This window comes from Salmo trutta, chromosome 7 (genome assembly GCF_901001165.1).
Source record: "Salmo trutta chromosome 7, fSalTru1.1, whole genome shotgun sequence".
Classification (NCBI taxonomy): Eukaryota; Metazoa; Chordata; class Actinopteri; order Salmoniformes; family Salmonidae; genus Salmo; species Salmo trutta.
The window spans coordinates 56,954,438-56,981,856 of NC_042963.1; the positions used below are offsets into that span (position 1 = coordinate 56,954,438).

The 27,419-nt window shown below is 39.6% G+C and overlaps 1 protein-coding gene across 1 annotated transcript; it reads left to right on the forward strand.

The window, feature by feature from the left end:
• Window positions 1–1,646: 1,646 nt before the first annotated feature.
• LOC115196562 (mucin-5AC-like) lies at window positions 1,647–27,212 on the forward strand. Its single transcript, XM_029757397.1, has 29 exons — window positions 1,647–1,799; window positions 1,931–1,993; window positions 2,121–2,323; window positions 2,524–2,591; window positions 3,234–3,348; window positions 7,431–7,521; window positions 7,738–7,841; window positions 8,007–8,223; window positions 8,572–8,697; window positions 10,437–10,554; window positions 10,812–10,950; window positions 12,516–12,623; window positions 12,981–13,050; window positions 13,316–13,453; window positions 13,725–13,889; window positions 15,467–15,561; window positions 15,833–15,959; window positions 16,764–16,867; window positions 17,239–17,390; window positions 17,567–17,616; window positions 17,736–17,836; window positions 19,555–19,706; window positions 19,804–19,942; window positions 20,100–20,207; window positions 23,660–23,839; window positions 23,979–24,218; window positions 26,534–26,690; window positions 26,849–26,977; window positions 27,135–27,212. Exons 1-29 carry the CDS (start codon window positions 1,730–1,732, stop codon window positions 27,146–27,148), a joined length of 3,543 nt encoding a protein of 1,180 aa, XP_029613257.1. The 5' UTR covers window positions 1,647–1,729; the 3' UTR covers window positions 27,149–27,212.
• The last annotated feature ends 207 nt before the right edge of the window (window positions 27,213–27,419 follow it).

Here is a 27,419-nt window from a genome sequence, read left to right on the forward strand (position 1 = left end):
AATGACTGAGCGGTTGAGTTGATGTTACAACGTTTCCTCCAACCAAAAACAAATAATCTGTAGACACAACCCAACGCTTGAACAACTGTAGGACATCTATGATGCGTCCCAAGTGACACCCTTTTCCCTATATGGTGCACTACTTCTGACCAGAACACTATGGGGGCTAGTGAGTAGGGTGCTATTTGGGATTGATCCTACAACTTTGTGGTCCAGTGGTGAGGCTTGGCTGTGAAGCAGGCTGTGTCCCTAATAAGACTAACACAAACTTTCATCCCTCTTTTTCCAAGAACAGGTCATGAAACATGACAAGTAGTAAACCACAATTGAAGTTTTAAAGGTTTATTTGAACATCTTTGTACATATGCAGAACATACATAAAATGTGATGTCATACAATATATTAAAAAAACAGGTAAAACCTTAAAATCAGCATAAACAGATGGACAGCGCATCATCAATTAGTCATACAAAGGCCCACTCCTTCATTTGAAAATTAAATAAACGGCAGCCCCGTCACTTGGTTTGCTATTAAAGCTGAGGGATGGGGCTGGAGAAATGTAGCCGCTCAACCACGTCTATGGTATAAATGGCTGTAAATATCACAGACTGGCCCTTTAAAGATTAATGAAAAAAATCTAAGATTCTGTAGAATGTTGATGAGTCTGTGCTATTAAAGCTGAGGGATAGGGCTGGAGAAATGTTGCCACTCAACCACGTCTATGGTATAAATGGCTGTAAATATCACAGACTGGCCCTTTAAAGATTAATGAAAAAAAATCTAAGATTCTGTAGAATGTTGATGAGTCTGTCCATTCATCACAGTTTAGATAAGGGTTAACTGTAATCAATATGGGCCCAAATGGCACCCTATACCCTATACCATACACGAGGACTCTGTTCAAAGGTAGTGCACTATACACTGAGTGTACAAAACATTCCTAATATATAGTTGCACACCACCTTTTTGCTTTCAGAACAGCCTCAAATCGTCAGGCCATGTACTCTACAAGGTGTCGAAAGCGTTCCACAGGGATGCTGGCCCATGTCGACCCCAATGCTTCCCACAGTTGTGTCAAGTTGGCTGGATGTCCTTTGGGTGGTGGATTATTCTTGATACACACGGGAAACTGTTGAGTGTGAAAAACCCAGCAGCGTTGCAGTTCTTGACACAAGCCGGTGCCCTGGCACCTACTACCATACCCCGTTCAAAGGCACTTAAATCTTTTGTCTTGCCCATTCATCCTCGGAATGGCACACATACACAATCCATGTCTCAATTGTCTCAAGGCTTAAAAATCTTTCTTTAACCTGTCTCCTTCCCTTCATCTACACTGGTGGAAGAGGATTTAACAGGTGACATCAATCAGGGATCATAGCTTTCACAAGGAGTCTTAATATTCTGTACACTCATTGTATAGGGAACACTTTTGGGATGTACCCTACTTATCAGGAATATCGATAGTTACCTAGGGATTATTATGATTAATACATTACACAATGTCAATTACAGGTAATCCTACCACTGACAGACAGACAAACAGAACAATGCTAACACCTAAAGTTTGATCAGTCCCCTCCTTAGATACAGAATCAACTATCCCAGCATCATCAAGGTACTTCCTTGAGTGTAGTAGTTTAAAAGCAGGCAACTGGTGCCTCACAGTATCAGTAGGAACAGGAAGAGTACCTGTTCAGGTGGACCAGGAGGACTCGTTAGAAGAACCATCATGGCACTCCAATGGGTGAAGCCGTGGATCGCTCTCGTCTTCGGACTATCTGCTGCACATTCTAACACTGGTAAAAAAAGACAAGACAAGATATGATGAAATACAATTTATCACTTTAGGATAACCCATGTAGCATAGTTTAGGAACTAAAGAAGAGCTGGATTAGAAGCAAAATAAGACTTGTTCCCTGTCTATTTCCAGTTATGATTCCAGATAGGACTTCCATTGGGAGTCTATATGATGCCAAACTGCAAATCTTATCAGGTAATTTGTGTTGTTGAATATATGTCACCTAATATTCAAATATCTATATTCTACTGTGCTGTTATATTATACATCTTATATTCAGAGATGGATGGTGCAACTATACTGTACATTTCCCCCCATGCAGCAGGAGTGAGTCCAGCTCATAATGGGCAGGTCTGCAGCACATGGGGTAACTACCACTACAAAACCTACGATGGAGACTTCTTCCAGCTGCCCTACACCTGTAACTACGTGCTGTCGTCGTTGTGTAAGAGCAGCAGTGGCTACGAGGCCTTTAACATTCAGCTGCAGCGCGGGGAGGTAGATGGGCTGCCCACCATCACCAAGGTATTCCTTTGTGATCAGTCGTTTATTATTTTAAAATTTCACTGTTGATTAATTGTTTTTAAATTTCACTATTGATTAATTGTTTTAAATTTCACTATTGATTAATTGTGTTTAATGCTCTATGATCTTAATGTAAGGTGACCTTGAGGGTCCTGAAAGGCGTCTGTCAAATAAAATGTCCTACTGTTGTTATTATTAAGGTTTCTTTGAAGCTGGATGGAACCTTCGTGGAGCTGGCCAACGGTAACGTCAGCGTCAACGGATTAAAGTGAGTTCCCAGTCTAGTCAACAATGGATCTCAGATGTGTAAAACCATTGGCTCTTAGATGTGTAAAATAAATAGTAATACAGGAAGTAAATGATACGGGGGTTTGTTATCACTTTACTACATCCAATGGGATTCATTTTATTCAGAGATCCATCTTTTTTTAGTTTTGTCCACTTGCATTTATCAAATGTAAGGGGAAAAAAGAATGGAAAGTAATTTATTTTTCACTTCAGTTGCTACTTTTGTATGAAGACTTGAGGTAAAATTCAGAATTAAAAAAAAATGGATGCAGTGCTGCATCATCATTTAACTCATCTTGAGATCAACTTTTTGCTGTTTTAACAATCTACATAATGTCAGTTTCAACGAGCAACAGTGAGTTCATCAGCGATCTAAAATAATTCATTGTACAGCATTCAGAGGTAAAACTCATATTCTGAAGTTTAGTTGATGTGCATTTACAGATGAACGTTATCAAGCTGAAATTCCATTTGATGAAATCCTAATGTATACAGACATGTTTACCTAGTACAGTCTCAATAGGGGAGGAAGAAAAATACAAAGAAAATACTTTAAAGGACAATTTCGACCCTTGTTGAAATACCGACTCTCCTCTCTGATTGTTTTGTTTTGTCCCCCTAGGGTCACCATACCATTTGGTCAGTTTAACATCTTCATTGAGAGGACTGTTTCATATGTGAAGATCACAGCCAAGCTGGGGTTAGTCGTCATGTGGAATGAAGATGATTCCCTCTGGGTATGTGTTCAGTATGCTTTCTCATTTCCATACGTCTTCTGTTACACTACAGTGATATGTGGTTGTTTCACCTGCTTTGGTTCAATACACTGACTGTAAATCACTCTGGATGAGAGTGTCTGCTAAATGTCAAATGTAAATGTGATGCTTTTCTGCAATATTCTGGTCCTGATGAAAACGGTCTGTAGTTAGCTAGTGACTGTTGAGAACATCAGTGTTAGAGGAACTGATGGGAACATCAGTGATAGAGGAACTGTTGGGAACATCAGTGTTAGAGGAACTGTTGGGAACATCAGTGTTAGAGGAACTGTTGGGAACATCAGTGTTAGAGGAACTGTTGGGAACATCCGTGTTAGAGGAACTGTTGGGAACATCAGTGTTAGTGGAACTGAAAGGAACATCAGTGTTAGAGGAACTGTTGGGAACATCAGTGTTAGCGGAACTGTTGGGAACATCAGTGTTAGAGGAACTGTTGGGAACATCCGTGTTAGAGGAACTGTTGGGAACATCAGTGTTAGTGGAACTGAAAGGAACATCAGTGTTAGAGGAACTGTTGGGAACATCAGTGATAGAGGAACTGTTGGGAACATCAGTGTTAGAGGAACTGTTGGGAACATCAGTGTTAGAGGAACTGTTGGGAACATCAGTGTTAGAGGAACTGTTGGGAACATCAGTGTTAGAGGAACTGTTGGGAACATCAGTGATAGAGGAACTGTTGGGAACATCAGTGTTAGAGGAACTGTTGGGAACATCAGTGTTAGAGGAACTGTTGGGAACATCAGTGTTAGAGGAACTGTTGGGAACATCAGTGATAGAGGAACTGTTGGGAACATCAGTGTTAGAGGAACTGTTGGGAACATCAGTGTTAGAGGAACTGTTGGGAACATCAGTGTTAGAGGAACTGTTGGGAACATCAGTGTTAGAGGAACTGTTGGGAATATCAGTGTTAGAGGAACTGTTGGGAACATCAGTGTTAGAGGAACTGTTGGGAACATCAGTGTTAGAGGAACTGTTGGGAACATCAGTGTTAGAGGAACTGTTGGGAACATCAGTGTTAGAGGAACTGTTGGGAACATCCGTGTTAGAGGAACTGTTGGGAACATCAGTGTTAGTGGAACTGAAAGGAACATCAGTGTTAGAGGAACTGTTGGGAACATCAGTGTTAGAGGAACTGTTGGGAACATCAGTGTTAGAGGAACTGTTGGGAACATCCGTGTTAGAGGAACTGTTGGGAACATCAGTGTTAGTGGAACTGAAAGGAACATCAGTGTTAGAGGAACTGTTGGGAACATCAGTGATAGAGGAACTGTTGGGAACATCAGTGTTAGAGGAACTGTTGGGAACATCAGTGTTAGAGGAACTGTTGGGAACATCAGTGTTAGAGGAACTGTTGGGAACATCAGTGTTAGAGGAACTGTTGGGAACATCAGTGATAGAGGAACTGTTGGGAACATCAGTGTTAGAGGAACTGTTGGGAACATCAGTGTTAGAGGAACTGTTGGGAACATCAGTGTTAGAGGAACTGTTGGGAACATCAGTGATAGAGGAACTGTTGGGAACATCAGTGTTAGAGGAACTGTTGGGAACATCAGTGTTAGAGGAACTGTTGGGAACATCAGTGTTAGAGGAACTGTTGGGAACATCAGTGTTAGAGGAACTGTTGGGAATATCAGTGTTAGAGGAACTGTTGGGAACATCAGTGTTAGAGGAACTGTTGGGAACATCAGTGTTAGAGGAACTGTTGGGAACATCAGTGTTAGAGGAACTGTTGGGAACATCAGTGTTAGAGGAACTGTTGGGAACATCAGTGTTAGAGGAACTGTTGGGAACATCAGTGTTAGAGGAACTGTTGGGAACATCAGTGATAGAGGAACTGTTGGGAACATCAGTGTTAGAGGAACTGTTGGGAACATCAGTGTTAGAGGAACTGTTGGGAACATCAGTGTTAGAGGAACTGTTGGGAACATCAGTGTTAGAGGAACTGTTGGGAACATCAGTGTTAGAGGAACTGTTGGGAACATCAGTGTTAGAGGAACTGTTGGGAACATCAGTGTTAGAGGAACTGTTGGGAACATCAGTGTTAGAGGAACTGTTGGGAACATCAGTGTTAGAGGAACTGTTGGGAACATCAGTGTTAGAGGAACTGTTGGGAACATCAATGATCATTCCAACAGTTGTGGTCTCTTTAGTAGGGCCACAGATTGGCAGGTAAAGTGATATTAGAATAGTCTTTGCTCCAATCAAGGATGTGGACCAATGTACTTCCTCCACCAACCCCTTTCATCATCTAGGCTTCAGTGAAAACACTCAGAAAAGCGTTGTCCTAAATGGCACCCTATTCCCTTTATAGTGCACTACTTTGGATTAGGGCCCATAAGGCTCTTGTTGAAAGTCGTGTACTATATAGGGTATAGGGTGCCATTTGGTGGGGACAATATGGAAGAACGTATTAGTTTAATCAGTTCCAGAGTGTGATTAGATCAGAAGTCACGATATTGTCTCAATATCTATTGACATTGTTGTGAGTAAATACTGTAGGTATCATCGTTCCCCTTCGTGTGTATGTAAATAATCCCAGTGTACTCAAACATCATAACCTCAGACTGAAACATATTTGCACAGCAGACAGACCAGTTTTCAGACAACTCACATTCAATTTAATGAGGAAAACATCATGAATATGATGCTTCATTTTATTATTATTCTAAATGCACGCAAGAAAATACAAAACATGATGAGAGTTTAAAAGGTTTTAACAAATGATGAGAGTTTAAAAGGTTTTAACAACATGATGAGAGTTTAAAAGGTTTTAACAACATGATGAGAGTTTAAAAGGTTTTAACAACATGATGAGAGTTTAAAAGGTTTTAACAACATGATGAGAGTTTAAAAGGTTTTAAAGGGAAGAGTGCATGTACAGGAGAGGTAAAAACAGAGGGGATTGTAAGACACCTCCCCTTTCAGATGTTTATAGAACACAAACCAACAAAAAGTAGAATCCTGATTATTAAAACGGAGAAACAAATAGTTGGGAAGATTCATACAGTGAATGTATTTGGTATTGTTGTTAGATCCTATCCGTTTCATGTCAGACCAGAATAAAACTACAGTGAAACAGGTTTCCTATTGTAGATATATTGTAGACATGATCCCTAATCCACATAATTCACTTTAATGAATAACCACTTGGGTATACAATACATTAAACATTAAACAATATTAGCAAAGTCCTGGGCACACATTTGTATTTGTTTTAGGTAGCCTAATGCTCTGTGTTGATTCTATCTGTACATACCTAACCTGAAACACAATGCCTGTTTTGTGCTCACATCCCACTCCTTGTACTCAGCATCATATGCCAAACATAGGTATATCAAATCAAATCCTACTGGTCGCATACACATATTTAACAGATATTATTGTGGAAGTAGCGAAATGCTTGTAACACAGGTACAAGTAGTGGAATGTTAGCATAAACAGACTGGTACCCAGGCTAGAACAAGGAGTGGAATGTTAGCATAAACAGACTGGTACCCAGGCTAGAACAAGAAGTGGAATGTTAGCATAAACAGACTGGTACCCAGGCTAGAACAAGGAGTGGAATGTTAGCATAAACAGACTGGTACCCAGGCTAGAACAAGGAGTGGAATGTTAGCATAAACAGAATGGTACCCAGGCTAGAACAAGTAGTGGAATGTTAGCATAAACAGACTGGTACCCAGGCTAGAACCAGGATTGGAATGTTAGCATAAAGAGACTGGTACCCAGGCTAGAACAAGTAGTGGAATGTTAGCATAAACAGACTGGTACCCAGGCTAGAACAAGGAGTGGAATGTTAGCATAAACAGAATGGTACCCAGGCTAGAACAAGTAGTGGAATGTTAGCATAAACAGACTGGTACCCAGGCTAGAACCAGGATTGGAATGTTAGCATAAACAGACTGGTACCCAGGCTAGAACAGATGAAGCATGTGAAATTTCAGTACATATAAACTGCTGTAGCTGCATGGCCAGCTAGCTGTATGTGAAATGTACATATTTGCGATGCATTAACCCTCAGTTATCTTCCATTGGTTTTATAGGTGGAGCTGGACTCAAAGTTCCAGAATCAGACTTGTGGGCTGTGTGGAGACTTCAACGGAGTCCAGATTTACAACGAGTTCATTAGGAATGGTAAACAAAATCACCAAATGTCTTAGAGGGGCGGATTACGCTCCTGTTCTGTTTATGAATGTATAGGTTCAATCTATGGGTTAGGAAGGGGTTATAAAGTATTTTTCAAGGTACCATTTTAAGAAAGGGTTATCAAAAACACAAAACACATGATGACAGAGACTGTTTGTTAGGGGAAATAACAGGTAAGATAAAACTATGTTTATTTTCTTACAGATGATCATCTGAAGACAATCGACTATGGTGATATTTGGAAGATGAATGGCCCAACAGAGACCTGTACAGAAATCCCTGGTCACACTGAGCAGTGTGAAGAACAGGTATTTACAAGCCTAGATCTGAGCTGAACATTTAAGATTTCTAATTCATTACATTTAAACATGACTGTTAGTTTAAAATATCAACATCATCATGGCTGACATTTGATCAATACATAATCCCTCTATGTTGTCTTTAGTAATTCTTCTTGTTCTTCATCCTTTCAGACCGAACTTTGTGAGCAGCTTCTCACCAGTCTTGCCTTCAGTAGCTGTAAGGACCTGATTGCCACAGACTCCTTCATCAAGGCCTGTGCAGAAGACATGTGTCACTGTGGCAACAGCAGCAGCAGTGCCTGCGCCTGCCCCACCATGTCAGAGTACTCCCGCCAGTGTGCTCACGCAGGGGGGAAACCCCAAGAGTGGAAGACCGACCAGTTCTGCAGTAAGGGAATCTTTTTTTTTTTATCCTTTTTGTTTTTATTTTGGATTGTTTGTTTGTATTTCTCTGTTGGTAGTTTTGATGTGGGAGGGGAAAAAAATCCTCAGCCAGAGCTTTGTTGTAACTCAAAGTAAACACTTTTGACATGCAATAATGCTTTGCCTTAGGTAACCTATAGTGTCTTCTTCTTTGACATGCTAGTATTTACATTTATGTGACTGAAAACTGAGGAGCAAATTCTAATTTTCACTTAGTCTTCCAATGATTTCAATAGAAGAATATGTGAAAATGTGAAATAATGAAGACTCAGAAACAGATTTGTGACCAGGGTTATTTGTCTGTGTTGAGCAGTGAAGACGTGTCCTTTAAGCATGCAGTACCAGGAGTGTGGTAGTCCCTGCACTGATACCTGCTCCAACCCAAAGAGGAACCAGCATTGTGAGGAACACTGCACCGACGGATGCTTCTGCCCTGCTGGTACATGCACTAATTTACTGAATACAACATTATATGTCAGCTATGTAACTATTTTAAAGTAGCTGGACACAACATTATATGTCAGCTGTGTAACTATTTTAAAGTAGCTGAGTACAACATCATATGTCAGCTATGTAACTATTTTAAAGTAGCTGAATTCAACATTATATGTCAGCTGTGTAACTATTTTAAAGTAGCTGAACACAACATTAAATGTCAGCTGTGTAACTATTTTAAAGTAGCTGAGTACAACATTAAATGTCAGCTATGTAACTATTTTAAAGTAGCTGAGTACAACATTATATGTCAGCTATGTAACTATTTTAAAGTAGCTGAGTACAACATTAAATGTCAGCTGTGTAACTATTTTAAAGTAGCTGAGTACAACATTAAATGTCAGCTATGTAACTATTTTAAAGTAGCTGAGTACAACATTATATGTCAGCTGTGTAACTATTTTAAAGTAGCTGAATTCAACATTATATGTCAGCTGTGTAACTATTTTAAAGTAGCTGAGTACAACATTAAATGTCAGCTATGTAACTATTTTAAAGTAGCTGAGTACAACATTATATGTCAGCTATGTAACTATTTTAAAGTAGCTGAGTACAACATTAAATATCAGCTGTGTAACTATTTTAAAGTAGCTGAGTACAACATCATATGTCAGCTGTGTAACTATTTTAAAGTAGCTGAGTACAACATTAAATGTCAGCTGTGTAACTATTTTAAAGTAGCTGAGTACAACATCATATGTCAGCTGTGTAACTATTTTAAAGTTGCATTAAAAATAAACAAATGCAATCTCACCGACGGAGGTTCTGCTCTGCCGGTACTGCACACTCACTGATTTTAACAGAGATGAAACCAAGTCTCAATTTTTCAAGTCCTAAGCAAGTCTCAAGTCTTATTTTTCGAGTTAAGAGTCAAGTCCCAAGTAATAGTGGGTAAGTACCAAGTAAAGTTCAGTGATTTTGGCCCCACATTTTACAAACTGCACCCCCCCCCCCCCCCCAGACAGGTTTACATGCGCAAGATGACAAATCGAGTCATACAGCTCAAGTCCAAGTTAAATTAGCTCAAGTCAAAGTATAGTGGGAAGTGTTTTACTTTTTGTCAAGTCTCAAGTTGCAACATGACTGGAGTCCACATCCCTGGATTTTAAACCAGGAAGACTGTATTAAAACTCATAATGGTTATGTGGCTATTTAAACCAGGAAGGCTGTATAAACCCTGATATCAGTTATGTGGCTATTTAAACCAGGAAGACTGTATAAAACCCTGATATCACTTATGTGGCTCTTTAAACCAGGAAGGCTGTATAAAACCCTGATATCAGTTATGTGGCTATTTAAACCAGGAAGGCTGTATAAAACCCTGATATCAGTTATGTGGCCATTTAAACCAGTAACAGGTTAAAGGTTACATAGATTGGAAGAGTAGCCTTATTGTAGGACTGGAGATTTCATTATTTGACAAAAGTTCTGCAACAGATGTCCCGTAGTAATTAATATACTGAACTACATGGATCAATGTATTTTATGAGATAAGGAAGTACTAAATTCATTGAATGTCATTTATGGGATCAGGTGACTAAATATATTTAATGTAATTTATGGGATCAGATGACTAAATGTAATGTATTAAATGTAATTCATGGGATCAGGTGACTAAATGTAATGTATTGAATGTAATTTACGGGATCAGGTGACTAAATGTGTTGAATGCCTTTCTCATAGGAACTGTGTTTGATGACATCACTCATAAAGGCTGTGTAGCTGTGAACCAGTGCTCTTGTCTCCACAACGGACAATCTTACCAGCCTGGACAATCATTCTCAAGAACATGCCATGAATGGTAAGAGCTGCATTGTGTTTATATACACTGAATGATTGTGTGTGTTGAGGTGGATGTGTTGAGCTGGATGTGTTGAAGCTAAACTGGATGTGTTGAGAGCTGCATTGTGATGAGCTGGATGTGTTGAAGCTAAACTGACTGTGTTGAGCTGGATGTGTTGAGGCTAAACTGGCTGTGTTGAGCTGGATGTGTTGAGGCTAAACTGGATGTGTTGAGCCAGGTGTGTTGAAGCTAAACTGACTGTCTCTCTCCGTTAGTACCTGTATCCAAGGCCAGTGGAGTTGTGTGGATCTAGATTGCCCAGCTACCTGCTCCATAGTGGGAGGTTCCCACATCACCACCTACGATGGGAAAACCTACACCTTCCATGGAGACTGCTCATATGTCCTGTCCAAGGTAGGGATCTAACCTACTGTATGGAGAAATACTGAATAAAAATGTGATTTTTTTCATACAAATTCACAGTGATTCAATTCAGATTCCATGTCAGTTGGCAGTAATATGACTCCATGCTGACACGTACTGTATGTTTAGTAGACTTAACTCCTAACTCGCTAGCGAACATGTACTGGCCCACGAACGGGCCACATCAAGCATCGGTTGCGGCTGACAGCTGGCAGCCACTTGCATTGGAGGTGCTTATAGATACCATTGCTATCACTATCCATATTAATCTCATAAATAACATCAGACTTTTCAATCAAGTTCAATCATAATGTACAGTGCCTTCAGAAGGTATTTACACTCCTTGAAATTTTCCACATTTTGTTGTGTAACAAACACTAAACAAGGAACAACTACCCACACCCCTCTTAAATAGGACCTTCAATTAGAAGCAACGAGGAGCAGCTGCCTCCTATTGAAGGTCCACCCAATAAACATCACATAGAAATAGACATACTAGAACTAACATAGAAATAGACTAACAAAGAACATAGCCCAACAAACCCGGAAACACTCTAAACAAACACCCCTCTTAAATATGAACATAGCCCAACAAACCCCGAAACACTCTAAACAAACACCCCCTGCCACGTCCTGACCAAACTACATTAACAAATAACCCCATATACTGGTCAGGACGTGACACAAATACAATACAAGACATTACTGAGTACCACTCTTCATATTTTCAAGCATTGTGGTGGCTGCATCATGTTATGGCTGCTTCATGTTATGAGTATGCTTGTAATCGTTAAAGACTGGGGAGTTTTTCAGGATAAAAGATAAACAGAATGGAGTTAAGCACAGACAAAATCCTAGAGGAAACCTAGTTCAGTCTGCTTTCCATCAGACACTGGGAGACAAATTCACCATTCAGTTGGACGATAACCTAAAACACAAGGCCAAGTATACACTGGAGTTGCTTACCAAGATGATATTGAATGTTCCTGAGTGGCCTAGTTACAGTTTGAACATAAATCAGTTTTAAAATCTATGGCAAGACTTGAAAATCGCTGTCTATCAATGATCAACATCCAACTTGACAGAGCTTGAAGAATGTACAAAAATAAATAATTGCAAATAGTGTAGAATCCAGGAGTGCAAATCTCTTAGAAACTTACCCAGAAACACACACAGCTGTAATCACCGCCAAAGGTGATTCTAACATGTATTGACTCAGGGGATGAATACTAATGTAAATAAGATATTTCTGTATTTCATTTTCAATAAATTAGCAAAAGTTTCTAAAAACATGTTTTCACTTTGTCATTATTGGGTATTGTGTGAAAAAACATATATTTAATACATTTTAAATTCAGGCTGTAACACAACAACATGTGGAATAAGTAAAGGGGTGTGAATACTTCCTGAAGGAACTGTAATTCCCTAGAACCGAAAGTAGGCAAGTAGTAAGTAGTGTGTTACAAAAAACGTGTTCCCTTATCCTTACTGTCATGCCTTAACTTTACTATCATTCCATAACTTTTTCTGTCATACCGTGTACCAATTGTCCCCAGCAAACCAACAAGACTGCTTTCACAGTCCTGGGTGACATAGTGAAATGTGGGAAGACAGACATTGAGACCTGCCTAAGATCTGTAACCCTGGTGACTCCAGAGTCCATGGTAAGTTAGCCTTTCTGCAGTGACACACCCACCTGATAGTGTCATATTAAAATATATCAACATCAAACCATGTTGTATATGTTCAGGGGAAAAAAACTCAATGTTGAGACTTCTGCTGCTGTCAGTGACTCGTATCACCACTTCAGGGTTGGAGTAAATTCCATTTAAATTCCAGTCAGTTCAGGCAGTCCACTGAAATTCCAATTCCAATGCTCTTCATTGTTTTTTCAGTGAGGAACATTTGGAATTGGAATTAGGTTTACTCTCTGAATTGACTGGAATTGACTCCAACCGTGTTCCACACTCCTTATCACCTGGGGAGTCGTTTTTATTCAAGTTGTAATTTGTCACTTGCAGATTATCGTCATCGAGGCCAGTGGAAGGGTTTTTGTCGACAAGATGTTTTCTCAGTTGCCGCTTTTCATGGGTGAGTGACTGATTGATGGCTGCTTGAGAAAAGGGATACAGAAATGTGATATCTGTCTATTTTTTTGTAGTTATTAATCAGTATAAACGTATGTTTGTAACCCTTCCCGTGTAGAACGTACTGTACCAGAAGTTGTCTCTTTTTATCGTCTTTCTTTCCTTGTCTAGCAGCATGTAACACCATAAGCATCCCACAATAGGGAAGTGGGAGCTAAAAGTTCATGCTAAACTAGATTGTGACTAGAACTTGTGTATATTTTCCACAGCGGATGTAAAGATCTTTCAGCCCTCTACGTTCTACATCGTCGTGCATACCTCTTATGGGCTCCGACTAGAGGTGCAGATAACACCTATAATGCAGGTCTACATCGTAGCTAGCAGTTCACACAAAGAAAAAACCCAGGGTATGTTTCTCTCTGTTCATTTAACGTCTTTGTGAAAAGATAAGCGTTTTTGGGTCTATAATAATAATCTCATGCATTATTATTATTATAAAAGCTGATTGGTTATCAAACTATTGTTATTGTAACGTGTGTCACTATACCACTTGTTTGAGGGGTTCGGTCAGACCTCACCTGAAACAATTATTAATAAACTAATGATACTTGATGCATTGCATCTTCAGTCAATGTTAGTTCAAACCACCTGTTATAATGTTTTGTATCTCTTATCCAGGTCTTTGCGGAGACTTTAACAGCGTCCAAGCTGATGACTTCAGAACCATCAATGGACTGGTGGAAGGAACCGCTGTGACATTCGCCAACACGTGGAAGAACAAAGCAAGCTGTCCTGATGTGGCACAGAGCTTTGAGATCCCATGCAGTCTGAGTGTAGAGAATGGTACTCCTTCAACCTCTTTATAACCTCTCTGGGGTATGTGGGACGTGACCGTCCCACCTGCGGGACACACTATTCAACAGCCAGTGAAATAGCAGGGCGCCAAATTCAAAACAACAAAAATCTCATCATTCAATTTTCTCACACATACAAGTACTATACACCATTTTAAAGATAATGTTCTCGTTAATCCAACCACAGTGTCTGATTTCAAAAAGGCTTTACGGCGAAAGCATAGCATTAGATTATGTTAGGACATCACCTTGACAAGAAAAACCACACAGCCATTTTCCAAGCAAGGAGAGGCGTCACAAAAACCAGAAATACAGCTAAAATTAATCACTAACCTTTGATGATCTTCATCAGATGGCACTTATAGGACTTCATGTTACACAATACATGTATGTTTTGCTCGATAAAGTTCATATTTATATCCAAAAACCCCATTTTACATTGGCGTGTAATGTTCAGAAATGTTTTGCCTCCCAAAACTTCCGATGAATGAGCACATCAATTTACAGAAATACTCATCATAAACGTTGATAAAATATTAAACTGTCATTCAAAGAATTATAGATACACTTCTCCTTAATGCAACCGCTGTGTCAGATTTCAAAAAAACTTTACAGCAAAAGCACACTTTGCAATAATCTGAGTACAGCGTTCAGACACAAAACCAAACTCGTCATTTTGTGGAGTCAATAAAACTCAGAAATAATATTATAAATATTCACTTACCTTTGATGATCTTCATCAGAATGCACTCAGGAATCCCATGTCCACAATAAATGTTTGTTTTGTTCAATAAAGTCCATCATTTATGTCCAAATCCCTCTTTTTTGTTCGCGTGTTCAGTCCACTACTCCAAATGCAGGAAGCGCGCGATAATGTTACGACGAAAAGTCAAAAAAAGTTCTATTTACATTTGTAGAAATATGTCAAACGATGTATAGCATCAATCTTTAGGACGTTTTTAACATAAATCTTTAGTAATATTACAACCGGACAATTCCAATGTCTTCAGAAAAGAAAAGGAACACAGCTCACACTCACGTGAGCGTGCACCTCTGAGCTCATGTCATTTCTCGCTCATCTGACTCCAGGCCCTCTTGTTCGCTCCATATTCACAGTAGAAGCATGAAACAACGTTCTAAAGACTGTTGACATCTAGTGGAAGCCTTAGGAAGTACAAAATGAACCCTAAGTCACTGTGTACTGGATAGGGAATCACTTGAAAAACCACAAGCCTCAGATTTCCACACTTCCTGGTTGGATTTTTCTCAGGTTTTTGCCTGCTATATGAGTTCTGTTATACTCACAGACATCATTCAAACAGTTTTAGAAACGTCAGTGTTTTCTATCCAAATAGTCACAGAAAAAGGATCACTCTGTTCATAGATCTGAGTTTATTTTCTAACTAACCATTTAAATTGTTTCATAATGTTTCGGCATAGAGAGCCTTTATCAGAGCCTTGGAATACTTATTGGAGATTACACTTGCGTATGTCTACTGAGATGCACAGTAAAGCCTAGATAAAAACTCTTTGTACTTTGTGAAATGTTGCTAAAATGTTTTACAGAGAGATATGCCAAGCACTGGTGCTCGATGCTGTCAGATCGTGCAGGAATATTTTCCCAATGCCACACTGAGATCGACCCAAATTACTACAAGGAAGTAAGTATGATGATTTTAATTTGTCAAATGCTCTTTAACTACAGAGTTATCCCAAAGCTCTAAGAATATATATATTTTTAAACAATCATTTAAGAAGTTCTATATCAAAATGATATAATATTAATTTAATTTATCTCAAAACATCTAATCAGATTTCTATAATACTATTGTCCTGTGCTTGTGTGTGATTTCAGAAAACAGTAGTTTTCTTCATTAACACATCTCATAACTGAACCTTCTTCTTCTTCTGTTTCTTCTTCTCTCCCTATAGATCTGCCTATATGACAGCTGTAACTGTGAGAGGAGTGAGGAGTGCATGTGTGCTGCGGTCTCCTCCTACGTCCATGCATGTGCTGCTGCAGGCGTCCTGCTCAGTGGATGGAGAAACACCACCTGTGGTAAGATAAACATCAGAGACACTGAATTTAATTATTTATTTATTAATTAAAGAAGGGTTTCCCCTTCTATTAACCCACAGTCTCCAGGGTTTACCCTCCTATTTACCCACGGTGTCCAGGGTTTCCCCTCCTATTAACCCACGGTGTTCAGGGTTTACCCTCCTATTAACCCACGGTGTCCAGGGTTTACCCTCCTATTAACCCACGGTGTCCAGGGTTTACCCTCCTATTAACCCACGGTATCCAGGGTTTACCCTCCTATTTACCCACGGTGTCCAGGGTTTGCCCTCCTATTTACCCACGGTGTCCAGGGTTTACCCTCCTATTTACCCACAGTGCCCAGGGTTTACCCTCCTATTTACCCACGGTGTCCAGGGTTTACCCTCCTATTTACCCACAGTGTCCAGGGTTTTCCCTCCTATTTACCCACGGTGTCCAGGGTTTACCCTCCTATTAACCCATGGTGTTCAGGGTTTACCCTCCTATTTACCCACGGTGTTCAGGGTTTACCCTCCTATTTACCCATGGTGTTCAGGGTTTACCCTCCTATTTACCCACGGTGTCCAGGGTTTACCCTCCTATTTACCCACGGTGTCCAGGGTTTACCCTCCTATTTACCCATGGTGTCCAGGGTCTACCCTCCTATTTACCCACGGTGTTCAGGGTTTACCCTCCTATTTACCCATGGTGTTCAGGGTTTACCCTCCTATTAACCCACGGTGTTCAGGGTTTACCCTCTTATTTAAAAACAAGAAACCCCAAACATGTAAATTAAATGTTGAATCACCATACTGTTTTCCACAGGGAAGTACTCCTCTAGCTGCCCTGACACGATGGTCTATGACTACACCATGACCAGCTGTGACCGCACCTGTCGTTCACTGAGCCAGCCAGACTTTACCTGCCAGGTACATTTACATGGACATCTCATTTCTATTAATATTATTTATTTAATATTATTATTGTTATTATTATTCATTTTATTAATGTCTTGTTGTCGTTTTCTTGTTGTTGCTGTTTTGTTGTTGTTGCGTATGTTGTAGTTGTCTTTGTTGTTGTTGTTGTTGTCTTGTATCTTCTTGTTGTTGTGGATGTTGTTGTTGTCTTTGTTGTTGTTGTTGTTGTCTTGTATCTTCTTGTTGTTGTGGATGTTGTTGTTGTCTTTGTTGTTGTTGTTGTTGTTGTCTTTTATCTTCTTGTTGTTGTGGATGTTGTTGTTGGAGGCAAGCCCAAAGTAATTTCCCATCATGGATAAAACATTTTTAATTTAATTGAACAGTTAGACCATGTGTCTGTGGACGGCTGTGGCTGTGCCGAGGGAACCTACCTGAACGACCAGGGAGAGTGTGTCCCTGCCTCACGCTGCTCCTGCTACCATGGAGGCACAGTAGTACCCCCTGGAGAGGTCACAAGGATCTATGGGGTTACTTGGTGAGGACTTGGTTGGCATGTGAAAGAAAATCTCTGAAACTCTGATGGTTTTCTCTGTTGTGGATCTACTAAAATATTTAGAAATCGACTGTCTTCTTCTGAAGTCTTGGTTTACTTCAAGAGGCATGTTAAACCATGCTTAACCCCCTCCTCTTGTATCCCTCTTAACCACCCAGCTCTTGCAGACAAGGGAAATTAAGCTGTGCTGGAGAACCAAAACAATTATGTGAGTACTCTGAAATTCAGAAAACATCTTTATTTGCCAAATACAGCAAATCACTTCACAACCAAGACTCTGTACTTTAGTCCCTACAAACCTATAAAGCCTACTTTTGTTCCCTACAGCCTGTGAAGAACCAATGGGTTTCTTCAACTGTTCAAGTGCAGGGCCCGGAGCCAAGGGCTCAGAGTGTCAGAAGAGCTGTCAAACACTAGACAGTCACTGTGTAAGTCTACAAATGGGACATGCCTTACAACACGTTAAAAACATGCCTTACAACATGCTAATAAAAACATGCCTTACAACACGTTAATAAAAACATTCCTTACAACACGTCAATAAAAACATGCCTTACAACACGTTAATGAAAACATGCCTTACAACACGTTAATAAAAACATGCCTTACAACATGCTAAAAAAACATGCCTTACAACATGTTAATAAAAACATGCCTTACAACACGTTAATGAAAACATGCCTTACAACACGTTAATAAAAACATGCCTTACAACATGCTAATAAAAACATGCCTTACAACACGTTTTAATAAAAACAGGCCTTACAACACGTTAATAAAAACATGCCTTACAACATTTTAATAAAAACATGCATTACAACACGTTAATAAAAACATGCCTTACAACACGTTAATAAAAACATGCCTTACAACACGTCAATGAAAACATGCCTTACAACACGTTAATAAAAACATGCCTTACAACACGTCAATAAAAACATGCCTTACAACACGTTAATAAAAACATGCCTTACAACACGTTAATAAAAACATGCATTACAACACGTTAATAAAAACATGCCTTACAACACGTTAATAAAAACATGCCTTACAACACGTTAATAAAAACATGCCTTACAACACGTCAATAAAAACATGCCTTACAACACGTTAATAAAAACATGCCTTACAACACGTTAATAAAAACATGCCTTACTACATGTTAATTAAAACATGCCTTACAACACATTAATAAAAACATGCCTTACAACACGTCAATAAAAACATGCCTTACTTCATGTTAATTAAAACATGCCTTACAACACGTTAATTAAAACATGCCTGTGGGGTGTTGATAGAGAATCAAAAGAAGATCTACAATTCTCAGACTTTCCACTTCCTGCTTGAATTTTTCTCAGGTTTTTGCCTGCCATATGCGTTCTGTTATACTCACAGACACCATTCAAACAGTTTTAGAAACTTCAGAGTGTTTTCTATCCAAATCTACTAATAATATGCATATTCTAGTTCCTGGGCCAGAGTACTAACCTGTTTAAATTGCGTACGTTTTTCATCCGGCCGTGAAAATACTGCCACCTAGCCCAGACAGGTTAATAAAAACATGCCTTACAACACGTTAATAAAAACATGCCTTACAACACGTTAATAATAACATGCATTACAACACGTTAATAAAAACATGCCTTACAACACGTTAATAAAAACATGCCTTACAACACGTTAATAAAAACATGCCTTACAACACGTTAATAAAAACATGCCTTACAACATGTCAATAAAAACATGCCTTACAACACGTTAATAAAAACATGCCTTACAACATGTTAATAAAAACATACCTTACAACACGTCAATAAAAACATACAAGGACAATGTTATTTTTACACAGTGTCAGATTGATCAAATGATTTATTACCTTAGACATAGCTATGCCCAGGATCCAAACTTTCATCTTATACCCTGGAGGGTGGAGGGACATACAGACACATAATATCCACATCTTATACCCTGGAGGGTGGAGGGACATACAGGCACATAATGTCCACATATTATACCCTGGAGGGTGGAGGGACATACAGGCACATAATGTCCACATATTATACCCTGGAGGGTGGAGGGACATACAGGCACATAATGCCCAACTTAAATTCATGTCAGTCCTTCCCTATTTCATTGTGTGTTATAGATCAGTTCAGAGTGTGTGTCGGGCTGTGTATGTCCTGATGGTCTGCTGTCTGATGGAAACGGAGGATGCATCAAGGAAGACCTATGTCCCTGTTCTCACAATGGAGTCTACTACCAACCTGGACATGTGCTCAAAGTAGACTGCAACACCTGGTAAAATCAACTTCTATCACTCTTCTTCTTCTTCTTTGGATATGTCAAATGCTTCCCTCTAAAATCTTGCCATGTGATTATGTTTGCATCATTGTAGCACCTGCGAAGGCAGAAAATGGCAGTGTACCAATAAGGAGTGTGATGGGATGTGTGCCATATATGGAGATGGGCATTTCATCACTTTTGATGAGAAAAGGTTCACTTTCAATGGAGATTGTGAATACACTCTTACTCAGGTAGGGCATTAATCATTTGTATTTCTGATTTTATTTGTATTTTAATAAAACCCCTACTTTATGTATGATGCACAAATTTTCTATTTATGATTAAGATGAAGTAAAGACAACTAAGAGGCCAAGGTTTTCTGACTGTGTATTTTAATACATCCTGCAGGACTACTGCAGCAACAATCCAAACGGTACCTTTAGAGTGATCACAGAGAACATTCCCTGTGGAACCACCGGCACCACCTGTTCCAAGACCATCAAGCTCTTCTTGGGGGTAGGAACTACTGTTTATAAACGGCTTCATAAATACATTAAAGGTACAATGGACAAGTCTGGACATTTGATACAATGTCGACACCGGTGACTGTGATGGGAATTGCATGCTGAACTCTGGATGCACTTATCTCGTCCCCCCATACGTTTTGTTAGCAGATTGACAGGGCTGTCTGACGGAGTGTCTGCTTAGAATTATTGTCGGGCAGATTTAATAGCAGCACAAACATCACCCCTATGTATTAGGGTTAGCTATGTATTAGGGTTAGGGTTAGCTATGTATTAGGGTTAGGGTTAGCTATGTATTAGGGCTAGGGTTAGCTATGTATTAGGGTTAGCTATGTATTAGGGTTAGCTATGTATTTGGGTTAGGGTTAGCTATGTATTAGGGTTAGCTATGTATTTGGGTTAGGGTTAGCTATGTATTAGGGTTAGCTATGTATTAGGGTTAGCTATGTATTAGGGTTAGGGTTAGCTATGTATTAGGGTTAGCTATGTATTAGGGTTAGCTCTGTATTAGGGTTAGGGTTAGCTATGTATTTGGGTAACGGTTAGCTATGTATTAGGGTTAGGGTTAGCTATGTATTTGGGTTAGGGTTAGGGTTAGCTATGTATTAGGGTTAGGGTTAGCGATGTGTTAGGGTTAGGGTTAGCTATGTATTAGGGTTAGGGTTAGCTATGTATCTGAGTTAGGGTTAGCTATGTATTTGGGTTAGGGTTAGGGTTAGCTATGTATTTGGGTTAGGGTTAGCTATGTAACTGGGTTAGGGTTAGCTATGTATTAGGGTTAGGGTTAGCTATGTATTAGGGTTAGGGTTAGCTATGTATTGTGGGTTAGTGTTAGCTATGTATTAGGGTTAGGGTTAGCTATGTATCAGGGTTATTGTTAGGGTTAGCTATGTATTAGGGTTAGCTATGTATTTGGGTTAGTGTTAGCTATGTATTTGGGTTAGGGTTAGGGTTATTTTTGTATTAGGGTTAATGTTAGCTATGTATTTGGGTTAAGGTTAGCTATGTATTAGGGTTAGTATTAGCTTTGTATTAGGGTTAGGGTTAGCTATGTATTTGTGTTAGGGTTAGATATGTATTTGGGTTAGGGTTAGCTATGTAATTTGGGCTAGTGTTAGCTATGTATTAGGGTTAGGGTTAGCTATGTATTTGGGTTAGGGTTAGCTATGTATTAGGGTTAGGGTTAGCTATGTATTGTGGGTTAGTGTTAGCTATGTATTAGGGTTAGGGTTAGCTATGTATCAGGGTTATTGTTAGGGTTAGCTATGTATTAGGGTTAGGGTTAGCTATGTATTTGGGTTAGTGTTAGCTATGTATTAGGGTTAGTGTTAGCTATGTATTTGGGTTATGGTTAGCTATGTATTTGGGTTAGGGTTAGCTATGTATTAGGGTTAGGGTTAGCTATGTATTAGCGTTAGGGTTAACTATGTATTTGGGTTAGTGTTAGCTATGTATTTGGGTTAGGTTTGGCTATGTATAAGCTTCGGGTTAGCTATGTATTAGGGTTAGTGTTAGCTATGTATTAGGGTTAGGGTTAGCTATGTATTAGGGTTAGGGTTAGCTATGTATTTGGGTTAGGCTTAGGGTTAGCTATGTATTAGGGTTAGGGTTAGCTATGTATTAGGGTGAGCTATGTTTTTTGGTTAGTGTTAGCTATGTATTAGGGTTAGGGTTAGCTATGTATTTGGTTTAGGGTTAGCTATGTATTAGGGTTAGGGTTAGCTATGTATTTGGGTTAGGGTTAGGGTTAGCTATGTATTAGGGCTAGGGTTAGCTATGTATTAGGGTTAGTGTTAGCTATGTATTCGGGTTAGGATTAGCTATGTATTAGGGTTAGTGTTAGCTATGTATTAGGGTTAGGGTTAGCTATGTATTTGGGTTAGGGTTAGGGTTAGCTATGTATTAGGGTTAGGGTTAGCTATGTATCTGAGTTAGGGTTAGCTATGTATTTGGGTTAGGGTTAGGGTTAGCTATGTATTTGGGTTAGGGTTAGCTATGTAACTGGGTTAGGGTTAGCTATATATTTGAGTTAGGGTTAGCTATGTATTAGGGTTAGGGTTAGCTATGTATTAGGGTTAGGGTTAGGTATGTAACTGGGTTAGGGTTAGCTATGTATCTGAGTTAGGGTTAGCTATGTATTTGGGTTAGGGTTAGGGTTAGCTTTGTATTAGGGTTAATGTTAGCTATGTATTTGGGTTAGGGTTAGCAATGTATTTTGGGCTAGTGTTAGCTATGTATAAGGGTTAGGCTTAGCTATGTATTTGGGTTAGGGTTAGCTATGTATTAGGGTTAGGGTTAGCTATGTATTGTGGGTTAGTGTTAGCTATGTATTAGGGTTAGGCTTATCTATATATTAGGGTTAGTATTAGCTATGTATCAGGGTTAGGGTTAGCTATGTATTTGGGTTAGGGTTAGCTATGTATTTGGGTTAGGGTTAGCTATGTATTTTGGGCTAGTGTTAGCTATGTATTAGGGTTAGGCTTAGCTATGTATTTGGGTTAGGGTTAGCTATGTATTAGGGTTAGGGTTAGCTAGGTATTTGGGTTAGTGTTAGCTATGTATTTGGGTTAGGGTTAGCTAGGTATTTGAGTTAGTGTTAGCTATGTATTAGGGTTAGGGTTAGCTATGTATTAGGGTTAGGGTTAGCTATGTATTAGGGTTAGGGTTAGCTATGTATTTGGGTTAGGGTTAGCTATGTATTTGGACAGTAGAATTTCAAATCGTCATGTGGTATCTGTACAAACTGAATAGTGTAAAACCCATCACCACCACAGTGTAACCCTGGATAGTGTAAATCCCAGCACCACCACAGTATAAACCCAGCACCACCACAGTATAAGCCCAGCACCACCGTAGTGTAACCCTGGATAATGTAAATCCCAGCACAACCACAGTGTAACCCTGGATAGTGTAAATCCCAGCACCACCACAGTATAAACCCAGCACCACTACAGTATAAACCCAGCACCACCACAGTATAAACCCAGCACCACCACAGTATAAGCCCAGCACCACCACAGTGTAAACCCAGCACCACCACAGTGTAAACCCAGCACCACCACAGTGTAAACCCAGCACCACCACAGTATAAACCCAGCACCACCACAGTATTAACCCAGCACCACCACAGTATAAACCCAGCACCACCATAGTATAAACCCAGCACCACCACAGTGTAAACCCAGCACCACCACAGTGTAAACCCAGCACCACCACAGTATAAACCCAGCACCACCACAGTGTAAACCCAGCACCACCACAGTGTAAACCCAGCACCACCACAGTATAAACCCAGCACCACCACAGTGTAAACCCAGCACCACCACAGTATAAACCCAGCACCACCACAGTATAAACCCAGCACCACCACAGTATAAACCCAGCACCACCACAGTGTAAACCTGTCTACATTAGCAATGAACACTTTCTGTATCTTTCTTTCAGAGAAATGAGATCATACTAGCAGATGAATCTGTAAAAGTGATCAAACAAGAGAACGGGGTAGACGTGCCATACCAGGTCCACTCTATCGGTCTCTATGTTGTTGTTGAGGCTGAAAATGGCCTGATCCTCATGTGGGATAAGAAGAATAGCCTGTTCATCAAACTCAGCTCTACCTTCCAGGTGAGTGACTAGAATAGGACATTTTGAACCAGTGATTGCACTGTATCTTTGTTTAGCAATTGCATTGGCATACCATTTTTTAAAATTGTTTTATTAGCTACTTCAAGTTATTCTTTTTAAATGTTTAATTTTCTTCCAGGGCAGAGTGTGTGGTCTGTGTGGAAACTACGACGGTAATGGAAAGAATGACTTCACGTCCAGAAACCAGGAAGTGGTTGTTGAAGCTCTGGAGTTTGGGAACAGCTGGAAAGTGTCACCCAGTTGCCCCAATGCTGATGTCATAAAAAACCCATGCACTTTAAGATCATACAGGCAGTCCTGGTCTCTGAAACGCTGCAGCATCATCACCAGTAAGGTTTTCTCAGCCTGCCACTCACAGGTACAGTACACAGCAGATACTATTCAATATAGATTCAATACTTTATTGCCATACCAACCGACGTTGTTAGGAAGTTGACGTAGTGCAGCTGATATAAACCAAGACAAAAAGACACACGTATAAATACTTTCATTTGCGTAACCTACACATTCAATAGAGAGTAGAGCAGATACATTCAATAGACAGTACAGCAGATACATTCAATAGAGACTACAGCAGAAACATTCAATAGAGACTACAGCCAATACATTCAATAGACAGTACAGCAGGTTCATTCAATAGACAGTACAGCAGATACATGCAGTCGGCAGGTTAAAACAAGCTGAACAGAGGCTATCGCTTATGTATCTTGGGTACATTGGTATTTACGTTTGGTGAAAATTGTAATTTTCTCGTAAAAGTCTAAGTAGTTGGGGGGGATTACATATGGAATTGTTTAAGATACCATTGATAATTTAAATATTTCATTTATAATTTTAGGACCCCTTTATGTTTCAAAAATACATATATGAGAAAGAAAAACATTTAAAATATTGAATTTGGCATTTACTACTACAGGCCGTAACAACACATTCATAAATGGCAAAAAAGACAGTCAAAAATAAATCATAACGAATATGATTTTAAAGTATCTGTCGTATATCTAGGAGATTTAAGAAAGCTCAGGAATAAACTTTTTTTGGGGGGGGACATATTTAACCCCTTATTTTTGTTGCCACAAAGCTACCTCCATACTTCCATTCGTTTGTATGGGTTTCTTCCACCATCTTGTTCACAGGAGTCTCCCCTTTCATAACAGTTTCTAGGCCAAACCATTTGGGCGCTACAGACGTTTCTGTGAAAAGACAGATTTTTGGGACGTCTCGTGGTCTATAGCTCAGCCACCGTTCACCGCAGATGTGGAAGGCCGATGTAGGATTGAGAAGCAGGCCAGGCAAAAACCTGATATCTCTAGCTTAAATTGACAGATTGTGATTGGGATTTTTTTATGATGTTAATTAGATGGACACACAGGTGCGTCAATATACTCTTTTTAAGGATTAATAGCCTAAATCACTCTGGTTGTTGGAGCTATCTGTTGTATGAGGAACTTGGCCTTCATCAAGGTTTATTTGTGAGTAAATCTGGCTTTGATAATAACCAGTTGTTACCCAGCCACTGACCTCTCTGCACGTTACTGCAGTATAGGTAGTAGAAAAGTTCATCTGCAATATAAATATGGACCTGAGATGTGAGTCAGGAGACTGAGGGCTCAACTCTAAAAGGGCTAGATTCCCTTTTCAGCTATCCACCTTTAAAAAGCTATATTTCCGTGTTCGTGGAGACCACATTCATGGTAAACGCTGCATTTGTTGGCTCAATCGCACTATAACATGGATTGAATCTAGGCCTTAAAGGCCTTATTTACATTTCCTAACAACCTAATACTGATTTTCTTTTTATAGCCAATATTTTTTTCTGACTGTCCACGCTTAGTTTTACATGTGGCCCATATCAGATTGGTTCATTCACACTCTTGTAGGCTCTGAAGAAGCATACCGATGCAATGCTCATTTCCTGTCCTTTACATTTTGGGGTGGTTGTCATGGTACTGGCAGGTTGTCATGGTAGTGGCAGGTTGTCATGGTAATGGCAGGTTGTCATGGTAATGGCAGGTCATGTGCAAAACAAACACAGAGCAAAAGCATCAGATCTGAGCATCCAGACAGAGATCACATGGAGAATAGGATTTGAATCAGGATTGAGATCCACATATGGAAGTGGTATAAATCAGACCTCAAAAGATCAGATTCCATGTGTTTTTTGTTTGCTGTTTACACATTAAGGACAAGATCAGATAGGTATTAAATATGAAAATTATTGGTAAAAGATCTGAATTGGACTGCCTGTGTAAACGCAGCCAAAGTGGAAGTGCGCAAGTACAAGAATATTGGTTAAGGCAGCAACAAGAGTTAATTTACCTCACAGCTTCAGGGTCATAATAACAGTGGAATTTATAACAACCGATAATTTTGTGGCACAGTCTTGGGCTAACAGGTTTTCTATAAGGCCACACAATGACAAGCAGAGTTGCATGATGGAAAAATTACAATCTTTCTAATAAAATTGGTTTGTCAATTATCATGTGAATGTCCACACAGTCACCATAAAAGACAACAGCCAACATCAAAAGTAGTACTGAAACAGAAAACAAAACATAAAGTCAACCATCCAACCCAATAATAATCATCGTCAATAGTTCATCTGTAGTCTGTTTAACAAGCTGAGAAATGCATTGAATAAATAAATGGTGGCTTAATGCATCTTCCTAAAAGGTGGACCCCACGCCATTCCATGATGCCTGTGTGAGGGACTCGTGTGCCTGTGACACTGGGGGAGACTGCGAGTGTTTCTGTACAGCTGTAGCAGCCTACGCCCAGGCCTGTAATGAGGCAGGGGCTTGTATCAAGTGGAGAACACCAGACATCTGCCGTGAGTCATTTGCTTTGAGTGGGACAATTGATTGATGGATAGCTGGGATTGTTTTGCTATAGGGACAAAATTCTAATTTATGATTTGTACGTGTAACTTTTCAATCAATCCTCTTTTGGGACCCTGGTTAAAATGTGACATGTTTTTAATTTCACCAGCTCTGTTCTGTGATTTCTACAACCCTATTGGTGAGTGTGAGTGGCATTATAATCCGTGTGGATATCCATGTATGAAGACCTGCAAGAATCCCTCAGGAACATGCTCCAGTCAGATCCCTGCACTGGAAGGTAACTAATAGCCCTTCATAACAGCTTGGTCGTTTGATTTTGACAATTTACATTCCAAGTTGTTAAACAAATGTACAGTATAAAATATGTAATTCCCTCCCTTGTCCATTTATACTGAAAACGAAATACAAATATTGAAATATCATATCCATTACAGCTTTGGTGAACTAGATACCATGAGGATGATCTAATCTGTGCAGGTGTTCTGGATTAAATGGACTGTTTATATCTTAAAGGTTGCTATCCAAAATGTCCTTCGGCCAAGCCTTATTTGGAAGAAAGTTCCATGAAGTGTGTCCCTATCGTGGACTGTGGTTGCTACGATGGAGATGGAACTCATTACAGCGAGGGAGAGGTTATACCTTCCAAGGAGAACTGTCAGAGATGGTATGTTTTCAGATCAACATTTTGATATATACATAGATACTGTATTTACATTACA

Bases quoted from the DNA above. Each gene is read 5' to 3' on its own strand.
- LOC115196562 (XM_029757397.1), top strand. From the start codon at position 1,730: ATGGCACTCCAATGGGTGAAGCCGTGGATCGCTCTCGTCTTCGGACTA. The intron at 19,943-20,099 runs GTAGGGCATTAA...TACATCCTGCAG, and splicing joins GTGAATACACTCTTACTCAG to GACTACTGCAGCAACAATCC. The intron at 24,219-26,533 runs GTACAGTACACA...TCTTCCTAAAAG, and splicing joins TCTCAGCCTGCCACTCACAG to GTGGACCCCACGCCATTCCA.